This window comes from Corythoichthys intestinalis, chromosome 12 (assembly GCF_030265065.1).
Source record: "Corythoichthys intestinalis isolate RoL2023-P3 chromosome 12, ASM3026506v1, whole genome shotgun sequence".
Lineage (NCBI taxonomy): Eukaryota > Metazoa > Chordata > Actinopteri > Syngnathiformes > Syngnathidae > Corythoichthys > Corythoichthys intestinalis.
In genome coordinates, this window is record NC_080406.1 from 8,900,296 (window position 1) to 8,924,513 (window position 24,218).

Here is a 24,218-nt window from a genome sequence, read left to right on the forward strand (position 1 = left end):
TTTTATAATAGGTGTGTTTATTATAATTATTTTATTACATTTAATTCAATATATTGTTTATGTGCGGGGGACCCAAGCGCAGAAAGTGGGGCTAACTAGCAGTTGTACCCAACTGTGGTGTGCACTAGAGGTAACAGAAGAACTTTGCATCCTTTAAAGGGTATGTAACGGCAAAGGGGGTGTGAGACATCAATAGAACCGTTATGTGCCAAGATAACAAATATTGATAAAGTTAGCAAAAAAATCAATCACATTAATGAGCAATTGTCGAAAATAGATTGAAAATGACGAACATTTCCGAAAGTGTTCCAGAAACAGCCGAATGGGGCGGCGACGTCACAACAAGTGATTGACAGTCGAGGCGGAGCCAGGTGCCATTGTTTTTTACCGACGCGAGAGTAGCGTTCGGGTTTGTTAGACCAAAACATCACTAAAATGGTTCAAAACTGCTGTGCTATGTGGTGTACAAATAGCTATTTGTCGGAATATAGTATCCATGAGTTCCCGAACGCGAAAAAAAAAAGCTGGACTACGCAGAAAATGGGTAAAGTTCGTCCGTGCAAAGAGGGCTAATTTTCTAGACCCAGCCTCCGGCACGGTTTTCTGTTATTTTCCACCTGAAAGCTTCTCGAACTATGGACAAGTGAAATCGGGTTTTGCTGCAAGATTGCTGCTCAAAGCAGATGCGGTGCCCACCATACACGCGCAGCCACCTAAATGTCCCGAGATATCAAGAAAGAGGACGATGACTGGCAAAGGAGGCTAAGGCTAAGCAAAGGAGGGGAGCAGCCAAGCTCGAAATGGCCAGCATGAGTACTCTTTTATAATAAAAAAATATCACGCACTGGATACAGGACTGGACACATGTATAAATTATCGCTTGTAAAATATATAGAACAAATCCTCTGATCCCATTCATATTTGTGTCTGTTGGCTGAACGAAAAACTATGATAGCGCAATAAATGATAATTATTCTACACATTACTTTATTTTGCCGTCACGGTGTATCAGCTTCACAAAAAGAAATGCAAAAAATATCATTCGTTGTTTCCCACACGATCTGCTGCCGATGCTTCATCAGTGTCATTGCTCCCCTAAATGACCGTTTCATTACGCTGCATTGGCGTTCGTTTGGGCTCAAATTGGTAACCTAAAACACCAATTAAAGCTTCGTAACGCTCCTCGTCACCATTAGATGAACATTCGTTACGTCCTTCTACGTCGGATTCGTCGCTGAAACTAGAAACGAAATTGTCTGCCATCATCGCCGCCATTCAGTATTAAAGCACTGAGCCTTTTTTCTTGTTGAAGAAACACCCCTCACTGTCAATTCTGAATTCTCTTTTATTGACAATGAGGGGTGCTTCTTCATGAGGGAGCCTGGAATATGTGCAGGACGAACACAATGCAACAGCATAAACAGCTCAAAACACTGCTAATTCTCCCCTCACTAGAAGGAATTATATTGATACAGACAGGCGCTGCCCCCCTAGTGGCCGGTGGCACTCTCTTCACTTGTAATGACGTCACACACACAATCTGCCAGATCTCGGGCGCCGGTCGTTTTAGCTTGACAATCGAGCCAAATTTCTCTCATTTTCTTGTGTGTAATTACACGAAGTTGCATGATATGAATAGAAAAGGCATGCGTTTATGGATAAATGATGGAATATTAACATTTTCCCAGGGCATGACATACTCTTTAAGTAAGCATAGTAGTCAAGCTCACTTTTAACAGTCTTTATTCATACGCAGAGATTTAGAAGGGCAGAGCGTCCCCTGGTGGCCAAAAATGTGACTACATGCAATTTACTTTCTAGTACGTATATGAATTTAAAATTAAGACTTTGTTGGTAAAATGTTGTCTGTAAAAGTTGTTAAGCAATAAAACAACAAAAATGAATGAAATGAAAACAAATATATATTTTTTTATAATGGGTCAAAATTATTTTTCACACAGATAGGGAAAAAAAGTCATATGTATCTCTTGCAAATTCTGTCAAATCTGAGTATATACATTAATAAATACATTTATATAGGCTCCGCCTCTACTTTGCGGATTTTAGATTTCTTGCTTATCTTTTTGATACAGCCACGTAATTCAAGTATAGTGTACATCCCCAACAACATGAGACCTGACTTGCCAGGTATTCAGCCTGCAAAAAAACTAATATGACAGCAATGTGACTAGTAACCTTACCTGGGTACACTTGTCAGGTAGGTGAGCACATTGTGAAATTCTCTGTCCGTGATCTCGCTGAAAGATGGGAATTCTGGAAAAATGATGATGGGGCTACCGTTGTCTCCTCTGCCTCCTGAACAAAAGCAAAGACACATCATAAGATATAGTACTTTTAAAATGTTAGCCATTTGTTGCCTTTAGATGTGCGCTACATTTTTTGTTTGTTTTGTTTTCTGGAGTTTGTCCGTTTTAAGGTAGGCTCCAGCACAGGCCAAAAGTTTGGACACGCGTCATTCATACTTTTATTACCTTCAGTGATAATTTACGATGTAAATAGTCATGAAAATATAGAAAAGAGTGTGGTGACGCCGTTGCAAACGCGATGATGATTGGCTAAGTGGCTTGGAGCGTTAGCATAGCATTCGCGTTTTCGTTAGCATTAACATTTAGCGTGGTGAGCAGCATCTTAAACTCTCGGGCAACTTTTTTTTTGTTTTTTGACAAAGTTCATGGCGTCCACGTGGGTATAATTAATGGAAAAGTATTGTTTTCCTGCTGAGAGTACATTATCATAACCAAGCTGGCGTTGTCCCTGTAGCTACAATATAATACATTAGGGTGACCATATATTATTTTCCAAAAAGAGGACACTCGGCCAGGCCTCAAGATACTTAAATTTTACTCGAAGTTCATTCAAATGCCTTATTACTATATTAGACTTATTATAATATATTTAAAATGTGCCTCCTCTGCCTGGATAGCAAATTCAGTTTAATAACAAAATAATGGCTATATAACTTAAGACACAAATTCAAATTCTCAGAGGTTACTCAACAAGCTTTATTATTCCTAAAATAATAGAACAATAATAATGTATAAAAAAAACTGGAAGGAAAGAATTGTTTATACTGTATATTAACTAATTTGCTATATATATATTAGGGGTGTGACGATACACACAAGTCAATGCTCGTTCATTCGCCCATCCCAATCAAAATGCATTGGACGTCTAGCGCCATCAATGGCAGGTGAGCTAGGACCCTAAAATGCTCCAAAATCTATGCAATTTTTCCAGAAATTCAATTTTTTAGTTAATATTAAAATCATATGATGACAACCACAATCCCACCAATTTTTTGCTGCTTGCATTTAACAGCTGCTCCGTAAACGCATGTGCCCGGAATATCAATCTACCCGGCCTGCTCATTCTTTCTTCTCATCACTATGGCAACAGCAAACGCGCAGTCATGGTTCAAATAATGTCTGCAAAATGGTTCCCGACACTGCTGCTTTTACAAGGTCAGTGAGGGGGCGTTAATGGAAGATGAGACTTGCAAGTATAGACATTTTTTGAGCCAAAATGAAATATTGTATATTACAGTATAACAATATATATATGTGTGTGTGTGTGTGTGTGTGTGTCTGAATGATCTTTGCGGCTAGTGACTAGGAAAAATTATGGCACTGTCCTTTTGAGATGAGCAATGAGATTGAACTGTGACATTTGAATACTAAATAACTGCCAAGCAAAAAATAGGTCACAGAAACTAAATGCAAAATAAAGCTGACGCGTGTTAGATTGAAAAACTGCGGCAGTCGCCGCCAGTCAGACGACGTTATAAAAACTCAATGACCTCAAGTATTTATGTTAAACTAAATCAGTTGAGACTTTAAAGAGCAAATTTTTAAAAAATTGCAAAATTTTTTCAACATCTAAATTTTTATCACTTACTGTAAAGGAGTAACCATTTTTTTCTGACGTTTCCGAATGCATTTGCATGTACACTATGTAAAATAAATATAAGCAATCATAAGGATTTTTGGGACTCAAAATTTTAGTAATGGATTAAAGTGGGAAAAAAATCATTTGACTGAAACTTTGCTTAGACTAAACATGGGGTAATATTGTTGGGGTGGTATTTCAGCTGTTTAACTCATTTAAGGTAAATGCACCTATTTTCATTAATTGGACATTTATAAAAAAGTTTTCCATGTAAATGTACTTAAATAACAATACAATACTTCAAAATGTATGCAGTAATACACAAGAAAAAGTGTTGTTGCAGACCAATTGCATCAAAACTTAGTTATCATCATGTTCCCTCCATTGAGCTCAGACACAGGTTAGCTTGTTAGCTAGTGTTGTTTTTGTCAGCCATTTTAATTTTCATCTTAGTCGTATAGTCTTTCGGACGATAATATTTATTAGTCTGAGACCTATTTTAGTCATTTTAAAATGTGTTAGTCTTTATCTCGTTTTACTCAATGAAAACAGACAAATTTCGACTAGTTTTTGTCGACAATTGTCATAATGTTTACATCTATAAACTTCAAAAGTTTTAGTCCATGAATAAATAAATAAAAGGTTTCCAACAATTTCGAATGAACAAGACAGACGAGCACATAACTGTAGAGTCTACAAGGACATCACCATTTTCCTGATAATACACACTCAGAAGCAGTGCTTTATTTGTAAATCATAAAGTGCCGGAACGCAAAGTACATATGACAGCGCAGGGATGACAAGACGGGCACAGGTTCCAGAACATACGCAGAAAATGGTGCTGAAAACAAAAAGCAAATACACACTTCCCATGCTGTGGGACTTTTCTTTTTTTCTTTCTTTTCTTTGTGCTTTCCTGACTCGTTTTGAACCATCTTCCATCTTTTTGAAAAAAGTCAGTGAATCCAACTGTTTTTTTGGAATGCTGAAATACTGTTTGATCCTGGCTGCTTGCTCCCCAGATGGCGCTAATTTCAAATGTTTTTTTTTTTTTCAATGTCGGGGCGTGATATGTTGGTCCAGCTTTTCAGTGCATCAACGTGCAGCACGTCGCAAGAGTGACACGACCAAACACTGGTAAAGCGTGCTAACTACTCATAAAATAAGAAAATATCACACATTGGGAATTCATGATGGAAACCATGGCGGATTTTCATCTCGTTCTCATGTCGTCAGACAACAACTGGCATCCATCTCATTATGTTTCAGTCTCCCAAGACACCTTTTCACCGAGTCATTGTGACGTCTTCGTCATAAAAAAGTTGTTCGCTGACGAAATATTTTCGTTATCGTCATTGTTGATGAAAACAACACTGCAACCCGCGTTGTTTTTTGTGAATCAGTGAAAATGGGGAGCCCGATAAGAATTTATAAATGAAGCCAGATTCTAGCCAAGTCTACAGTATCTCAAAGGCCAATGACAAAAATAAGAAGTGTATGGGGCGCCGTTTGTAAAGCAATTACTTTTCTCATCTTGGCAACGTCGTTACCGTTACTGAGGAGGGAAAGGCGTGCGTTACTATGCGTTACAATTAGAGCAGGGCAGTAAACCGAAAATTTACTGTTACCGAAATTCTTCATGATGACCGACGTAATTTTGACCATGTCGGTAAATTCGGTAATTTAATAAAACAAGAAAATATAGTCTTTTCATCCCGCTTTGACTCTGTGTTGTTCGGCTATGTTCATTCCCCTTTAAGAAAGCAGTCAGTGCTCTAACATATGGAGTCACGTGGTTTTCAGGAAGCCAAACAAACAGAAGACCGGTAGGCTAACGCTTGCGGCTAACGCTAGAAGCAAACGTGATGGAGCCGGGCTTAAGGGAGCTTCGCCAAACTTTCACGCGACATTAAGTAAACTCTTGGCAGGTTCCAGACGGCCTTTCACCCGCTGTCCTCCCTGGTGCTCACAATTTCAGAAGAGGATGCTTTCAGTGCTTTCTTCTGGTAGCCTAGCCACAGGCTAACGCTAGCGGCTAACGGTACAAATGAACGTGATGGAGTCGGATTGCGGCTCTAACCTTGTCGAAACGGCTGAAATTAATGAGTGGATTGGGCACGGACATCATCTAGCAATCAATATGTCGCGTTATTTGGTATCTCGTGTGTGATTTCTCTGAAAGCTTTCGTGATGGTAAAGCACTCAGCATAAAGTATAATCCAACAGTGAAGCCTATATGTAATATGACAGTTTAATGGCCACAGCTATTTTTCTGTATGTGTTTGCTTTATTCTGCCATCATAAAATTTCAAATGTTTCATTGGCATCAGAGCAATACAGCTTTAATCTGGTTGTGTTTGTGTGGGGGGTGCATGCATTAAAATGTTCTGGAAAAAAAACCCTGAAACCTGACGTAAACACTTGCGTTGAATAATTATGTCACAGCAGCCATTACCAATAAGTTGTCTGAAGTGTACTTTTAAAGCTGCAAGTCATTTGTGTTACAATGACATGTTTGCACAGTCGTCATATTGATTTTTATAATGTTATATTTTTTTCAAGTCATACAAGCTGTTATAAATGTTCACACAAGATTTTTTTTTTTAAACTTAATGTTCAGACTGCATGTGCAATTGTTAAGGCGCTTTGAGCGCCTTGAAAGGTGGAAAAGCGAAAGCTGGAAAAGCGCTATATAAGTATAACACCATTTACCATTTACCATTTAAAATGAAAGCTGGTAAATAAATTTAACAAGAAACGGTTAATTTGTATTCCATGCATTGATTCAAATTTTCAAATTATATAACAGTCCGCTTGGGTGAATTTATCGTCATCGAGGTAAATCTGCTCAATTTACCGTGATACGTACTTAAGGCCATATCGCCCAGCCCTAGTTACAATGTTGGTTGACTGACGCGAGAAAAGTCTGAAAAAGACAGACTCACGGAAACGAGAGAGCAGAGCAGGAGCGAGGAGGAGGCATGGGAGTGTGACTCCGTTGCAAACGGGATGCTACTTTGCTAGGTGGCTCCAATAATACCTGACTGTACGCCCACATAATGCTTCGGTAGATATCACATATATACAGAACTAGATGCCAATGACAGACACGGCGGCATTAGCAACATGTATAATAAAGAACTAAATGCGTTAGTAAACAGCCGCCATCTTAGAGCAGTAGACTTCTCAGGAAGGCTCTGTTGTAGAGAACCTTCCTAGTGAACCTAAGTAACTTTTTCTCTAAAATACTCCTAAATTGGCAAAATTGAACTTAAATCTATCTTTAAATGATGAAACAGTTTTGAAACTTATACAGTACATGTCGTAAATAGACAGAAGGGAACTAATTCAATAACAGTAGCAATTTTAACAACTTTAACGGTTGATTCACAACATTAAATGACTTCCACACATAGCCAAGGTTACTATCTAGTTATCGCAATATCCGCAATACCCCCTAGTTAAGTTTAGGGTAAAGAATTGGGCTAGGGCCAATTGTCCCAAAAACCCTTTAAACTTCACATTGTGTGACCTGTTTTTTGTTGTTGTTGTTGAGAAAATAACATGAGAATTATCACTAGTTACTTTGCCAAGTAACGAATTACTCTTACATTCAGGTGACTGAGTCACTAACGCAATTACTTTTTGGGGAGAGGTAATTAATACCTATAATGAATTAATTTTTTTTAAAGTAAGATTAACAAAACTGGAAGTGACCATGAGCAAACTGCATGTACATGCTGGATTCTTTGCAATTGAATTGCTTAATGCAGACAATTACACGAGTCACTATGATCCAAGTCACAAGTCCCGAGTCTTACCTGTCATGGGCAAGTCGAGTTGGGTCACGAGGTTATGTCAAGTCAAGTCGAGTCGTGTCACAAGGTTGCAAAGACGAGAATCATACAATGATTGAGTTGAGTTACCTGAAAGAAAAGCGAACTGCCTCCTGAGTTCAGGAGTGATGTCAGCAGCGCGGAGAGGGCTGCTGTCCAATTGCATGATCTCATCTGTTGGGAAAACACAAAAAACATGCCATTAGAAGAATGAAAATGAATCTGCTTTCCTCTTCCCTACTATGGCACTTTATTGTAAATTTGACTGAGTCTGTGTAAAACCCTTATCATTCGGTGTTTGTAGGACGAATAATGTGCTTGGTTCAGCTTGATGACACTGAGAGAACAGAAGAAGCAAACAGATCGATAACCTAACGATCTGTGGTTAAACCAGAGGTGCTGGTTGTAAAAGAGTTGCATAAAGAATGACTGTAAAGTTCTTTTAAAGGACAGTTAAGGGGTTTGGTTACAATGGGAATGAAGGTCAACCCATTTCTGATTTTACTTCATAGTTATGCAGAAAATCAATTGTTAAATGTCATTTCGTCGTGTTTCACGTCAAACTAAGTCTACAAAATAAGGAGGAAAATGTACATTTACATATACGGCAATTTTTAGATTATAAGCCGCTACTTTTTTCCTTCATTTTGAATCCTGTGGCTGATACTGCAGTGGGGCTTATTTGTTGATTTATTTGGGTTAATAGGTAACACTTCATATGACAGCGGCATCATAAGACTGTCATAAGACCATCATAATTATGACATGACACGATCATGGAAATTACTGATTGCTTATGACAGATGTCATTAAGTGTCAACTTGCAAATCATGTCACTAACTCCATTTATGGCTAGCTTGGATCTCTTACATCCATTAAGTTAGGTAATTTGCTGAATAACACTCGATATTATATATATATATATATATATGTATATATATATATATATATATATATAACAGGTATTTGATACACTGCCAATGGGTTTTGCCATTGGCAGTGTATCAAATACTTGTTCTCCCCACTGTATATATATACATATATATATATATTAGGGCTGTCAAACGATTAAAATTTTTAATCGAGTTAATTACAGCTTAAAAATTAATTAATCGTAATTAATCGCAATTAATCGCAATTCAAACCCTCTGTAAAATATGCCAAATTTTTCTGTAAATTATTGTTGAAATGGAAAGATAAGACACAAGACGGATATATACATACAACATACTGCACATAAGTGCTGTATTTGTTTATTATAACAATAAATCCACAAATGGCATTATTAACATTCTTTCTATTTAAGTGATCCACGGATAGTAAGACTTGTAGTTCATAAAAGACAAATGTTATAGTTACAAATTATAGTGATTTTATATTGAAACCCCTCTTCATATTTTCGTTTTAATAAAATTTGTACAATTTTCAATCAAAAGTAGAGTTAATATAATAATAAGAAGAATAAAAATAACAATAATACGAATTTAGTGACCAAACTCTGAGTAATGCCAGTTCACTTTGCATTGTTGTTTAGCTGTGTGAGAATAGGGCCTCATTACTACAGACTGAAGTGCTTTTCTTTTTGTGAACATTATTTTTTTTGAGAGATAGCAATATTATTTTTGTTGTGCTTTCACTAAATGATACTTCTGTTTGTTGTGAAGGAGTTGCAGAAGCGTATGCCAATAAACGGCGCAGCCCAAAGAACGCCTGTGTCCACTCGCCTTTATAACAGATATATCTCTGTGCATATCTTACCCAAAATACAACAAGAGACACATAATTGCCACTAAAAGAAAGCAATCTTACCGAAATATGTGTGGAGCACAAAGCAACAGCATAAACGTCTCACAACTACTAATTCTCCCACTATTAGAAGGAATAACATTAGTATTGAACGGCGCTGCGCTGCCCCCAAGCGGCCAGTGGCATTCTCTTCACTCTTAATGTCCATAAACGGCATCATTGAAATCTGTTTGAGGCAATGCGAGAGCGGCTCATTCAGTGCATGCGTTAATTGCGTCAAATATTTTAACGTGTTTAATTTAAAAAATTAATTAACGCCCGTTAACGCGATAATTTTGACAGCCCTATATATATATATATATATATATATATATATATATATATGTGTGTTATAACCATTCATTCATGCTCATGACAGTGTCATGTCATAATTACGAATGTCTAATGACAGTCTTATCGCGCCACTGTCAAGTAAAGTGTTACCAAATGCCATAACAAATGAAACAACTGGAACAGTAACAGAAGAAATAATTAGTGCAGAACATGAATTTTGATTATTATTTACATCTGGAGTGTTGCAATGCATGCTAGGAGACATGTTGGACGACAACAGTGTTGACAACAGGTGGCAGCAGAGGTTGACTGTCTCCCCGAAGGAAGCAGTGATGGCCAAATGAAGCTTCTTGAGGCAATCAAGCTTTGCAGCCAATTGGTTCGAAGCTTCATGGTGGTTCATTTGGTCTTATGACAGTCGTATGATGCCGCTGTCAAATAAAGTGTTACCGGTTAATATCTTTTAGTGTAAATATGAATGAAGTGAGGATAGCTGTGCCTTATAGTCCACTGCAGCTTATTCATAAACAAATGTCGTTTTTGTGTTAAATCTGGTGGGTGGCGGCTAATAGTCAGGTCCGCCTTATAGTCTGAAAATTACAGTAAAAGCATTAGAAAGTAGAACATTAAAGAAAAGTCAAAAATACAATTTCAAAGTCGAAACCCAAACTTGTCGGGAAACAAAAGTGTTTTTATAGGTCAATGTCATGAAATAAACTAGGAGATAACACTTGGGAACAAAATACAGTAGGTGTTATTCTTGAATCAGCTGGGAACCATATTTGGTTGCTAAAATGAATGTTCAAAATTGAATCAGGAGACCTATTTATCAACCAAAATATAATCATAATTACTTCCGCCAAACCTACAGAAGAGGAAGAGTGATGACATTTTGAGGCATGAGGAGGACAAAGGTAAAATACCAACTTCACCAAAGCTGATGGTGCGTTCAGCAGGGGGTGCTGAGGATCTTTTTTAGGATTTCCCATCCAAAAACAGCAGTTTTGGTCCAAATTTGTCATGCTAGCGCATTTTCTACATACAAGACGTGCACAATGGCAGTGCAAACACATGCTGGATAGTTGACGAACTACTACAATGCTACTAGAAAGACGGCTCTATTTCACCTACAGTGTGTGTTGGAGTTTTTGTAATGGAAATAAAAGCGGCCGTGAATTATCACGCAAGTCAGTGTAGCGAGATGGCGCAATGACAAATACATTTGAAAACTAAAAGGTCCAACACGCATCAGTTTAACATAGAACTATCATTACAGTCATCTTCATTTTCGACATTGAATGTTAGAAATTTTTGTAAGGAAAAAAATCGCTGATTTGTTTTTGCAAAATGTTAACGCTTGTTCAGTCAAAAGTTTACTTTTCTGTTCCAATAGCACCTTATTCATCGTGACCCGGTAGTAAGAAAGGTGTCAGGTGGTGACCATGTTATCAACAAAAAAACCCCAAAAAAACCCAAAGTTTTTCATCATATACAGTATATTTAATCCCCAAAGTTAAATACTCTATTGTTTCAATGTTGTATTCATTTATTTATTTATTTTTAACAACAACAAAAAAAATCTACCAAAACATATTTCCCTCCCCAACACCAGGGGGTGCTGCACCACCCTCAGCACGCCACTTACCACGGCACTGCTTGGACATAAGTATGAGCATAAACATGCTTGGAGTAAAACAACCTACTGTAATTTTCGCACTATAAGGCGCACCTGACTGCCACCCACCAAATTTGACACGAAAACGACATTTGTTCTTAGATAAGCCGCACAGGGCTATAAGCCGCAGCTGTCCTCACTGTATTATGGGATATTTACACCAAAAGATATTAACCGGTAAAACTATTTGACAGCGTTATCATACGACTGTAATAAGATCAAATGAACCACCATGAAGCTTGGAAGCAATTGGCTGCAAAGCTTCACTGCTTGAAGAAGCTTCATTTGGCCATCACTGCTCCCTTGGGGGAGACAGTCAACCTCTGCTGCCACCTGCTGTCAACACTGTTGTTGTCCAACATGCCTCCGAGCATGCATCCCAGTACAACAGATGTAAATAACAATCAAAATACATGTTCTGTGCTAATTAATTCTTCAGTTACTGTTCTAGTTGTTTCATTAATTGCTAGTTATGGTATTTGCTAACCCTTTATTTGACAGTGGCACCATAAGACTATTATAATCATGACATGACACTGCCATGAGCATTCATTATGCTTATGACAGATGTCATTTTGTGTCATCCGGCAAATTATCTCACTTTTGAATGGATGTAAAATATCCGAGCTGGACATAAATGGAGTTAGTGACATAATTTTCCGGATGACACTTATTGACATTTGTCATAAGCATTCAGTAATGCCCATGATAGTGTCATGTCACAATTATGATGGTCTTATGACGCCACTGTCAAATTAAGTGTTACCTATTAACCCAAATAAATCAACAAATAAACCGCACTGGACTATAAGCCGCAGGATTCAAAATGAAGGAAAAAAGTAGCGTCTTATAGTCCAAAAAATTACAGTAATCTACAAGGTGATTGAAAAGTAACTCCCTTTTTCAAAATGCTCATAATTTGTTCAAATAGTGTAATATTTTTCTCATTTTTTGTGTGTATGTTCCCCTATGTAGATAGATAGATAGATAGATAGATAGATAGATAGATAGATAGATAGATAGATAGATAGTTACTGTCCAATTTTATTGTCATGTTTCTTTAAACAAAATAACAATGGTCTGATATTGTCTGCATGGATTCATGTTAAATTGCCACCTGTAGTTTGCTTCTTTTGGCTTTGAGCCTGTGCATGACAGCAGGGGGCTCAGATCACGTCCAGTAATACAACGACACCAACAACACACTTGCGAATGAGATTAGCTATCTGGAATCAGCAAATTGTCAACAGTCTACTAATAATATGCACATGCTTGTTACAAAGACTACTACAGATTTGTATGTATCAATAAACAGAAAATTAAAAATGCATTTTTGAGCAAAGACAGACAGAAGCTATATTGTTGAAGAGAAAATGAAACAGATTGCTTCTTTTTTGCTATTGATTGCCTGAAGAGACTACAAGTTATTGATTAAGAGCAGACATTTGAGGAACAGTTTCAATTTCCTCTTTCCTTTCATTCTAACCTCCGGCGAGGGTGTGCATGCAGCCAACAAAGCAACAGTGGAAGTGTAAATGAGACGTGACAAATGGCCCCGACTCTGATGTTTGTCGTCTGGTATAAAGCAGGACTCCCTCACGGATGATAATGGCTACTTGCAGCCCGAGGTTGTAGAATAATCTGCAGAGTGCTCGCAGAACCAGTCATATACTGCTCGTGCCCTTGACTCAACAAACAACCACACCTTGGCCCCTGGCGATTCCCAGAAAATCGAATCCAAACAAACACTAACTCTGCTTTATCTTAAGCTCTTAAAACATGTCAGTTTTGGTTGTTTTTGTATTTCTATTTCAAACAGTTATTGTTATTTTCAATTGGTAAATGTTGAATGTTTGTTGGTCAAGTTCTAACATCACAATTTATCGTTCAACACTGAAATCAGTGTTAACGCAGTGGTGCATTTCTCTGGTTCAGTTCCCACTCAGTATTTGAGATCATGTTGGGTATTGGTATCAAGGTACTTCATGCAGGTAAATCAGAGTTTGGGTATCGTGAAAACAATGTCTGAGTGTTAATAAAAGCATAATAATAAAAACTGCCTATGCCCCTCCCTGGTGGCCAAAAATGTCATTGCATGGAATTGACTTTCCTATATATTAATTGAAAATTAAGACTTTACTGGTAAAATGTTGTCTATAAAAGCTGTAAGGCAATAAAACAAACAAAATTGAATGAAATGACCCCCCAATTTTTTTTTATAGTGGGTCCAAATTATTTTTCGAAAAGATCATGTGACTAGCACCTTAGAGACGATTATTTGCTTTGCTTAGCCAAAACCACCAGAGGACAGAAAAGGCAAGATGGATATAAAGCGACCCCAAACTTTTGAACGGTAGTGTAGAGCCCCAGATCGAGGGAGATTATCAGTGGTCTTGTATGTCTTCCATTTTCTAATAATTGCTTCCACAGTTGATTTCTTTACACCAAGCGTTTTACCTATTGTAGATTCAGTCTTCCCAGCCTGGTGCAGGTCTACAATTTTGTCTCTGGTGTCCCTCGACAGCTCTTTGTTCTTGGCCATAGTGGAGTTTGGAGTGTGACTGACTAAGGTTGTGGACAGGTGTCTTTTATACCGATAATGAGTTAAAACAGGTGCCATTAATACAGGTAACGAGTGGAGCCTCGTTAGACCTCGTTAGAAGAAGTTAGACCTCTTTGACAGCCAGAAATCTTGCTTGTTTGTAGGTGACCAAATACTTATTTTCCACTCTAATTTGGAAATAAATTCTTTAAAAATCAAACAATGTGATTTTCTCTTTTTTATTCCCTCATTCTGTCTCTCGTGGTTGAGGTTTACCCATGTTGACAATAACAGGCCTCTCTAATCTTTTCAAGTAGAACTTGCACAATTGGTGGTTGACTAAATACTTATTTGCCCCACTGTATGACATTTATCAAACAATGGTGCTTCTGCAGCACATTTAACACCATTTACCCTTCGCATTTCACACCTAACGACATCAATCGAAAGCCGTTAGAATGTAAATCAGTCAACACAACAATGTTACTGATACACTTGAAACCGCTCCATTTTAGGAGTGTAGGGTTTCAGACTGCTTTCTTTTGGGACTTTCTCATCATTAAGTATCACTGATGTCACAATGACCTTGTAAGATATTCATGCATCAATGACACCACAAGCACCTTTTCAAAACCAGTCAAAATTAGCATTATTATGTTTGTGAGGGCAGATAGAAATAGCGATAACAAACACAGGCTACTATTTCCCACTTCCATTGAAACACGCACATGTATGAACACAGACATTCAAACAAGTATACAACAGCTGCTGTTTTAGGGGCTAATGTTCTTTAACGGGCTTAACGGCGGGGATTAGCTTCCTTCTCACGATTGTTGGGGAGGGTGAGTCAAACGTCAGTGGGTCAGTCACACCTGGACCGTCTTCCGCGACTGACACACATTTAACAAATGCCAAAGAACATGTAACAACCAGCCTCTGAGAAAGGCCAAATGCATGAATGAGATGAACTGAGTTAATAAAAATGACAGTAGAAACAAGCTTCTCTGTTCTCTCCAATATGTAAAATATTTGATATTGGCCAGGATGGGAGAAAAATCAAGAGGAAGACCAAAAGTGGACATCTATTCGAAGAAGGTGGGGGATGGCATTACAGTTATGGGCATTGGGAAAAGAGGTCTGCTTGACAAAACCATCCACTAACAGACACACATTTTTAAATGGAAAACTATCAGAAATTGGGTCACGGTTTTCATAAGTCTCACTTGCGACGAATAGAAAATTGCTGAAGATTCAAAAACGTTTCAGTGATTAAATAGGCACTAACTGAACACAATTATTAAGTATGCTTACACAGCCAAGATACATCCAATAAAAGAGTTGTCTGAAAAAGAATTCTTTTAAAAGTGTGATTAAAGCTGTATCAATTTTACCATATAGTTTCCAAAAAAAGCAAACACAAGCAGAGGTGGGTAGTATCGCATAGAGATGTCCCGATCCGATATTTGGATCGGATCGGACGCCGATATGGGCAAAAAAATGCGCATCGGTATCGTATCGGAACATGGAAAAATTCCGATCCAGACTTCCGATCCAGTTTTTAAAAAAAAGTGCGGTCCGGGTTTTCCTGCGCACCGATTTACATAATCCATTCCAGTTTTTGCTTCGGTTTCCCTAAATTCCGGTCCGCATTTTATGGCACACCTTCAACACACTACATTTACATTCCCGTCTCCCAATTTACCGAGAGAATTTATCGGTAAAATGTCAGCTGTGTGGGATCATTTCACCTTGAAGTACGACAAAGACGAAGAGGCAGAGTGCAACATATGCCACAATAAAGTCAAGCATAGTGGTAATGCTGTAAGAAGTTTTAATACAACTAACCTAATCAAGCATTTAGCGAAATACCACCACAAACAATACGAGGAGTATGTTAAGAAAACCGAAGACAAAAAGAAAGGTCCTACGCAACTAACACTGGCAGAAATTTTGCTATGCGTGACAAACTGGCACTCGACAGTCCCAAAGCCCAGGGAATAACAAGAGTCATTGCTGAAGAATTCATTCTGGATGACGAGCTATTATCTCACGTGAATAAAGACGCACCATCCAACACTTAGAACCACAAAACAACATTCCCAGCCGTCATTACATCCTTGAGCGATTCGGCCGTGGAAGATTCGCGAACGATTCACAAACATCCAAATTCCGATTATTGAAATATGTCAAGTAAAGCGGAACTAATACACAGCGCGGTCTTCGGGACGCAATGAGAAACTGACCGCATTGCGTCCCGAAAGTAAACATAATGCTTGTCATAGACCCGGGTAATGCCAATGCTTAACTCACGGCTTTAGCTCAACTCATGCCGCTGGATAAAAAACACAAGAATACCTGACTGCTGCTGACAGCCGCTACAAAGTACGTCAACGTCATTTTACTGGAGATAATAGATATCAAAAGTATATAGAACTAGATACAACACGACAGACTTGACTGCGTTAGCAACATTGAAGTACTGAAAACCAGATGCCTTAGTAAACAGCCGCCATCTTAAAGCAGAAGACTTCCCTAGTCGGCTATTGTGAACCTTCCAAGCGAACCTAATTAACTTTTTATCTAAAATACTCCTAAATCGGCAAAATCTTGACTGGAATCTATCTTCAAAACAGTTTTAAAACTTTCACATGTCAAAAGTAGACAGAAGGGAAATTATGGAATAACGGGAGCAATTTTAACAACTTTTCAACACTTGATTTGCAAAATTAAATGAATTGAATGTAGTTTAAAGCTGCTGATACAGAATGGGGACTTGAGTATTTTATTTACTGTTTTAAAATGTTAACTTGATACTGATATAGTCGTTTATTTAAACCTGAGAGGCTTTTTATACAAGTTTTGTAACTAATGCACGAAACATTAAAAGCATCTAATAACTTGGGGGATTTGTGGGATTTTCCACTGAGGTTGTTGGTGTGTTTTGCTTTTTTAAGACAGTTTACAATATTATTTGCACGTTTTACTGACTGACTATGCCATTTCTGTTTGTTATTTATAATGTTTTGTGTTTGCCACTGAATAAACAGGTCAGTTTCTTGTTACCAACCGTTGTGTGTTATTGAAACTCACCTAATTCAGCTGGCTAGATGTTATCAAGAGTACTAAAACCTTTTTCAACATGAGTCTGACAACTAAGTAAGGAGGCTGAATAACTAACTTTAACACATGCTCAGATCGGTATCGGCCAGTATCGGTATCGGAAGTGCAAAACAATATCGGTATCGGATCAGAAGTGCAAAAACCTGGATCGGGACATCCCTAGTATCGCGTCACATTTCCTCCGTTACATTTACTCAAGCAACCTTTTGAGGAAAAATGTACTTCTAAGAGTAGTTTTATTAAACCATACTTTTTACTTTTACTTGAGTGGATTTGTGAAGAAGAAACGCTACTCTTACCCGCTAGTTTGGGCTACACTAGTCGTTACAGATGCCAACAGTGGCGCTACAGTGTCACCAATGAGACGTCGCAGCAATAATCACATGACTCCATTATACCAATCAGACTGAAGCTTGCCATTCTATGCTCATGCCAGCTTTTTCAATCACGTGGTGTACTTAAAGCACTGTAAAAAAAAATATTTGTATTTGGTATAGAGCGCTGCCGTCAACATGACTCGAAAGCGTGCATTTTAGCCTCTTCTGGAGATATGACCCTTTTAGTGTCATTATAGCGTAGCGGTAACATCGTAGCAGTTACTCACAATGTTACCCATTACTTGAGTACCACTGTATAAGTTGCACTTGAGTATAAATCGCGGACCCAGTCAAACCGTGACAAAAGTGCGACTTATAGTCCGAAAAGTACAGTATTTCCTATGGAAGAATTATTTGAAATGTGAATATTGGACAAGCAAATGAACGATGATGATTGTAACATTTTGGCCTTGGCGGATGTCGTAAGTGGATTTTAAGGGGGGGACAGGACCCCACTGGCGGCTGAAAAGTGTCATTGCATTAAATTGACTTTCCTATATATATATAAAAGTTGTAAAGCAATAAAACTGCAACAAAAATGAATGAAATGAACAAAAAAATACATTTTTATAATGGGTCAAAATTATTTTTCGAACAGATCATGTGACTAGCACCTGGGGACGATCACCGGCTTTGCAAAAATTTTCAAGACTCAAGTTTGAAAAAAGACTTTTTGAACACCAAATTAATTTTTACACAGAAAATAATTACAGTACATCTGAAACAAATGATTATAACAACATATTTGAGAGAAAAAGCATGTTATTTTGCCTCATTCAAATCTTAATATTTAAATTTACATTTAAATATACATATATATGTATAAATAACATATATATGTATAAATAACATTTAAATATGTAAACTAAAGTGCAATCACATTCGTAAATGAATGGCTTCTGGTTTTTGAAAAAAATTTAAATAAACCAATCTATTGTGATAAAACAACAAAATTGCAATAACTGCATTAACCATTAAAGTGAAGTCTAACTGTAACTGTAGTCTTCAAACAAATCTGAATAAGGAAAAACATTGCAATAAAATAACGCAAACTGGTTAAACTTGAGAGTAGCTGAGATCTGTCATGACAGAACATTGCTTCAATTATATCTGGCGCCATCTAGTGTCGTGAATGGGTATAATGTCTAGACCGTGAATATAAGACAACCCCCACTTTTTCAGTCTTATTTCAATGCAAAAAACACCGTCTTATATTCGGGCCAATACGGTATTTCGACGGTCCTCTTCCGACCGCCGTGCGCCAGTCTCTATAAGTTAAGGTGACAATTATTGCCATTGGAAAACGCCGTCTTCGTCAGGTTTTTAGTAGTTTAATTTAGAACTTGTGCAAAACAACACGCCTACTGTCCGCTGTCATTCTGCACCTTGGTCACTGTCGTCAGTCACATGGTGCATTTAGGAATAGCATACAAAACAGAACCGCCGCATTACAACCCGATTCCTTATACTATTATTGTTATTATTAAACCAATTTTTATTCATAATTTATTTGATTTGCTTTGTGTAATTGGTAATTGTAATTGTACCATCAGTATTTATTAAGGATTTTGCGTAGGTTTTGGGGTAGTGGAACAAATTAATCAAATTAGAATAAATTCTTATGGGAAATTCCCGCTCGACATACAGTTGTGGTCAAAAGTTTACATACACTTGTGAAGAACATAATGTCATGGCTCTCTTGAGTTTCCAGTTATTTCTACAACTCTGATTTTTCTCTGATAGAGTGATTGGAACAGATACTTCTTTGTCACAAAAAACATTCATGAAGTTTGGTTCTTTTATGACTTTATTATGGGTGAACAGAAAAAAGTGATCGAATCTGCTGGCTCAAAAATATACATACAGCAGCGCTAATATTTGGTAACATGTCCCTTGGCCATTTTCACTTCAATTAGGCGCTTTTGGTAGCCATCCACAAGCTTCTGGTTGAATCTTTGACCACTCCTCTTGACAGAATTGGTGCAGTTCAGTTAAATTTGATGGCTTTCTGACATGGACTTGTTTCTTCAGCATTGTCCAAAAGTTCTCAATGGGGTTTAAGTCAGGACTTTGGGAAGGCCATTCGAAAACCTTAAATCTAGCCTGATTTAGCCATTCCATTACCACTTTTGATGTGTGTTTGGGGTCATTGTCCTGTTGGAACACCCAACTGCGCCCAAGACCCAGTCTTCGGGCTGATGATGTTAGGTTATCTTGAAGAATTTGAAGGTAATCCTCCTTCTTCATTATCCCATTTACTCAGCAAAACAGCCCCACAGCATAATACTACCACCACCGTGCTTGACGGTAGGCATGGTGTACTTGGGGTTAAAGGCCTCACCTTTTCTCCTCCAAACATATTGCTGGGCATTGTGGCCAAACAGCTCGATTTTTGTTTCGTATGACCACAGAACTTTCCTCCAGAAGGTTTTATCTTTGTCCATGTGATCAGCAGCAAACTTCAGTCGAGCCTTAAGGTGCCGCTTTTGGAGCAAGGGCTTCCTTCTTGCACGGAATCCTCTCAGTCCATGGAGATGCAAAACACGCTTGACTGTGGACACTGACACCTGTGTTCCAGCAGCTTCTAATTCTTGGCAGATCTGCTTTTTGGTGATTCTCGGTTGAATCTTCACCCTCCTGACCAATTTTCTCTCAGCAGCAGGTGATAGCTTGCGTTTCTTCCTGATCGTGGCAGTGACAAAACAGTGCCATGCACTTTATACTTACAAACAGTTGTTTGCACTGTTGCTCTTGGGACCTGCAGCTGCTTTGAAATGGCTCCAAGTGACTTTCCTGACTTGTTCAAGTCAATGATTTGCTTTTTCAGATCCATGTATGTATATTTTTGACCCAGCAGATTTGATCACTTTTTCTGTTAACCCATAATAAAGTCATAAAAGAACCAAACTTCATGAATGTTTTTTGTGACAAAGAAGTATCTGTTCCAATCATTCTATCGGAGAAAAATCAGAGTTGTAGAAATAACTGGAAACTCAAGAGAGCCATGACATTATGTTCTTCACAATTGTATGTAAACTTTTGACCACAACTGTACATTTTGACTTGCAAACCAGGTTCCGGAACGAATTAAATTCGTATGTAGAGGTACCACTGTATGAGTGGCATTTGAGTATAAATCGGAGACCCAGTCAAACCATGAAAAAACTGCGATTTATATAGTTTGAAAAATATGGTATTTCCTATGGAAGAATGATTAGAAACGTGAATATTGGACAAACAAACGAAGATGATGATGATTGTAACAATTTGGCCTTGGCGGATGTCTTTTTCTCTTCTTGTTTCAATCTAGATCTGTTATTGTGTGTCGTACATTCGTACTTAATGAGGTGATGCATGAACAACACAAGGAGAATATAAGACACCTACCACACATCCACTGGCAATAACAGGAAAATCTGTGGTATTTTTGGACCTCCTCCAGGGAGATGCGTACATGATCCCAGCTTTCTACAGGCTGCAAAGTCACATGCAGGGATCTACTCCAATGACTACTTGATTGTCTTTCTGCCTTCTCTTGTACTAATCCTAAATCCACCTGCATTTTATTGTCTTCCATACTCCCCCGCTGTTTCTCCTCATTCACTTTGTCTCGTTCCCATTTCTCCTCTATCTCAACCGAGTCCATCTTCTCCAGTACCACAGTACTCTGTAGCTCTGAGTACACTTCAATGCAGAAACCCGAGTCCGACTCAACATCCGTAACGGTGCCTGAATTAGACGCCGCTTCTTCCATCCTGCTGCGCTAAGCTTGTCGACTGCTACACTTGTTCCAGTCATCACAACAGGTAGCTTCTCATTCGGACACCCTGCCCAGCCCTTGTCTCCACATTCAAAGCGCCACACTATAACTGTGTACTTCCCCAGGCTAACTCAGGTTACATCCTTATCGTGGACAAAAGCTACCTTGTAATGCATGAATCCTTTACTCCCGCCCCGATACCTGTAAGTTCTTCCTCCAAAAGGACATTTAGCTGACCACGCCCACAAATGATTCACTCTCACTGACCAAAATAATAGTTAGATACCCTAACATGATACCATTTGATATAAGGTACCCAAATCCAATTGCTTGGCAGTTCAGTAAAAACAGATTTTTTAAAATTATTGCATGTATCTTGTTCGATTAGTCCATTTTTTTAAATCCTTGAAGCAACATCAGGTAACTTTTCAACCTTTAAAAATATTTTCATAACTTTTACGATGCTACGTCGACTGACAGGTACCGTAATTTTTGGACTATAAGCGGCTACTTTTTTCCTTTATTTTGAATCCTGCACCTTATAGTGCAATGTGGCTTACTTGTTGATTTATTTGGTTTAATAGGTAACACTTCATTTGACAGCGATGTCATAAGACCGTCATAATTACGGCATGACAGTATCATGAGCATTAATTAATACATATGACAGATGTCATTAAGTGTTATCTGCTCGAAGCTTTTACCGTAATTTTTGGTCTATAAGCCGCTACTTTTTACCTTCATTTTGAGTCCTGCGGCTTATAGTCCAGTGTGGCTTATTTGTTGATTAATTTGGGTTAAATGGTAACACTTTATTTGAGAGTGGCATCATAAGACTGTCATTATTATGACATGACACTATCATGGGCATTACTGAATGCTTATGACAGATGTCATTAAGTGTCATCCGGCAAATTATGTTGCTAATTCCATTTATGTCCAGCTCGGATATTTTATCCATTCAAAAGTGAGATCATTTGCAGGATAACATTAAATGACATCTGTTATAAGCATTCATTAATGCTCATGACAGTGTCATGTGATAATTATGATTGTCTAATGACACTCTTATGGCACCACTGTCAAATAAAGTGTTGCCAACTACCATTACTAGCAATTAATGAAACAACTAAAACAGGAACAGAAGAAGTAATTAGCATAGAACAGGGGTCCCCAAACTTTTTCCTGTGAGGGCCACATAACTTTTTCCTTCTCTAAGGCAGCAATGGCGAGCTAGTAGTTTATTTTTGGTTTGAAAATTTGACAAATTTTATTAAAACCAAAACATTAAGAACTAATTTTAAGAACTACAAGTCTTTCTATCCGTGGATCCCTTTAACAGAATGTTAATAATGTTAATGCCATCTTGTTGATTTATTGTTATAATAAATAAATACAGTACTTATGTACAGTATGTTGAATGTATATGTCCGTCTTGTGTCTTAACTTTCCATTCCAACAATAATCTACAGAAAAATATGGCATATTTTATAGATGCTTTGAATTGCGATTAATTACGATTAATTTTTTAAGCTGTGATTAACTAGATTAAAAATTTTAATCGTTTGACAGCACAAAATATTATATAATATAATAACACTATTAATTAAATAGATAATAACAAAATAACCCTCTCTGAGTTCTTCACAGAAAAGAGCCAGGAAATAAATAACACTATTGAAAAAAAAAAAAAAAAAGTTCAGGGGGCCGGACCAAATGTGGAGGCAGGCCGGATAGGACCCCTGGCGTAGAACATAAATTTTGATTATTATTTACATCTGTACCACTGCAACGCATGCTTGGAGGCATGCTGGACGACAACAGTGTTGACGCCAGGTGGCAGCAGAGGTTGACCGTCTCCCCCTAGGCAGCAGTGATGGCCAAATGAAGCTTCTTGAAGCAATGAAGCTTTGCATCCAATTTATTCAAAGCTCATGGTGTTTCATTTGGTCTTATGACAGTTGTATGATGCCGCTGTCAAATAAAGTGTTACCGGTTAATATCTTTTGGTGTAAATATCCCATAATACAGTAAGGCTTTTATTCCAGTGCTGCTTATGTATTAATAAATGGCGTTTTCGTGCCAAATTTGGTAGGTGGCGGCTTATAGTCAGGTGTGCGTTATAGTGCGAAAATTACGGTACATCCATCCAAACTGAGAATTTGCCGAATGACACAAAATGACATTCGTCATAAGCATTCATTAAAGCTCATGGGAGTGTCATGTCATAATTATGTTGGTCTTATAACAGTCTTATGGCACCACTGTCAAATAAAGTGTTACCAAAATACCATAACTAGCAACTAGTGATGTTTTCTTGCCAAATTTGGTGGGTGGCAGCTTATAGTCAGGTGAGCCTTATAGTCCAAAAATTACGATAGTTGAATGACACCTCTTTTATATCTTGAGGGGGTCTGTATCACTTTCACTGGCACTATGCAACTTTGAGGAGGGTGGCAGGGACCGTGCCACACAAAAAAACTACAAATGTGCCGACTGCTTCATGGCATACGTCACTTCCCCCTTTCTTCATTTGTTATAAAGACGTAAGTTGATCCGAATGCTTTTCGCTCGAATTCTGCAAGGATGGCTGAGCAACAAAAGAGACAAAAAGTTTTGTCAGAGAAGGATAAAAAAGGCTACCAGCATAAAAGGAAACTCAAGAATAAACACTGGCCCCCCCAACCGAAGTCGTAGACGAGTCGGGTGAAGTGGGGGTTAGCCACACTAAGCCATACGGTTGCTAACCGTCATATGCTATTGTATAGCCATAAGTGGATTCATTACCTTATTACTATTCATCCTTCATGCAGCCGCTGGAAACAGAAACAGAACTCCATCTGCAGATGACCGTTAGATCAGGATTTTAAGACACTGTGCGCTGGTACTCATGGGAAATGCAGTCCATAGACTTTACTGTCAG

The 24,218-nt window shown here is 38.0% G+C and overlaps 1 protein-coding gene across 16 annotated transcripts in view; it reads right to left on the minus strand.

Annotated features, from left to right (window-relative positions):
* Window positions 1-24,218, minus strand: part of LOC130927028 (guanine nucleotide exchange factor DBS-like) — a 116,443-nt gene that overhangs the window by 61,743 nt on the left and 30,482 nt on the right. For 5 of the 16 annotated variants that reach the window (XM_057852488.1, XM_057852491.1, XM_057852493.1 and 2 more), the window contains exons 2-3: window positions 7,833-7,916; window positions 2,202-2,316 (exon numbers count right to left, since the gene is read on the minus strand). In XM_057852488.1, coding sequence (XP_057708471.1) covers window positions 2,202-2,316; window positions 7,833-7,916 — 199 coding nt within the window. Of the gene's footprint in view, window positions 1-2,201; window positions 2,317-7,832; window positions 7,917-13,953; window positions 14,054-20,922; window positions 22,385-24,218 lie in introns of those variants that run through there. The other 11 variants (XM_057852478.1, XM_057852479.1, XM_057852476.1 and 8 more) reach the window with 11 other exon arrangements.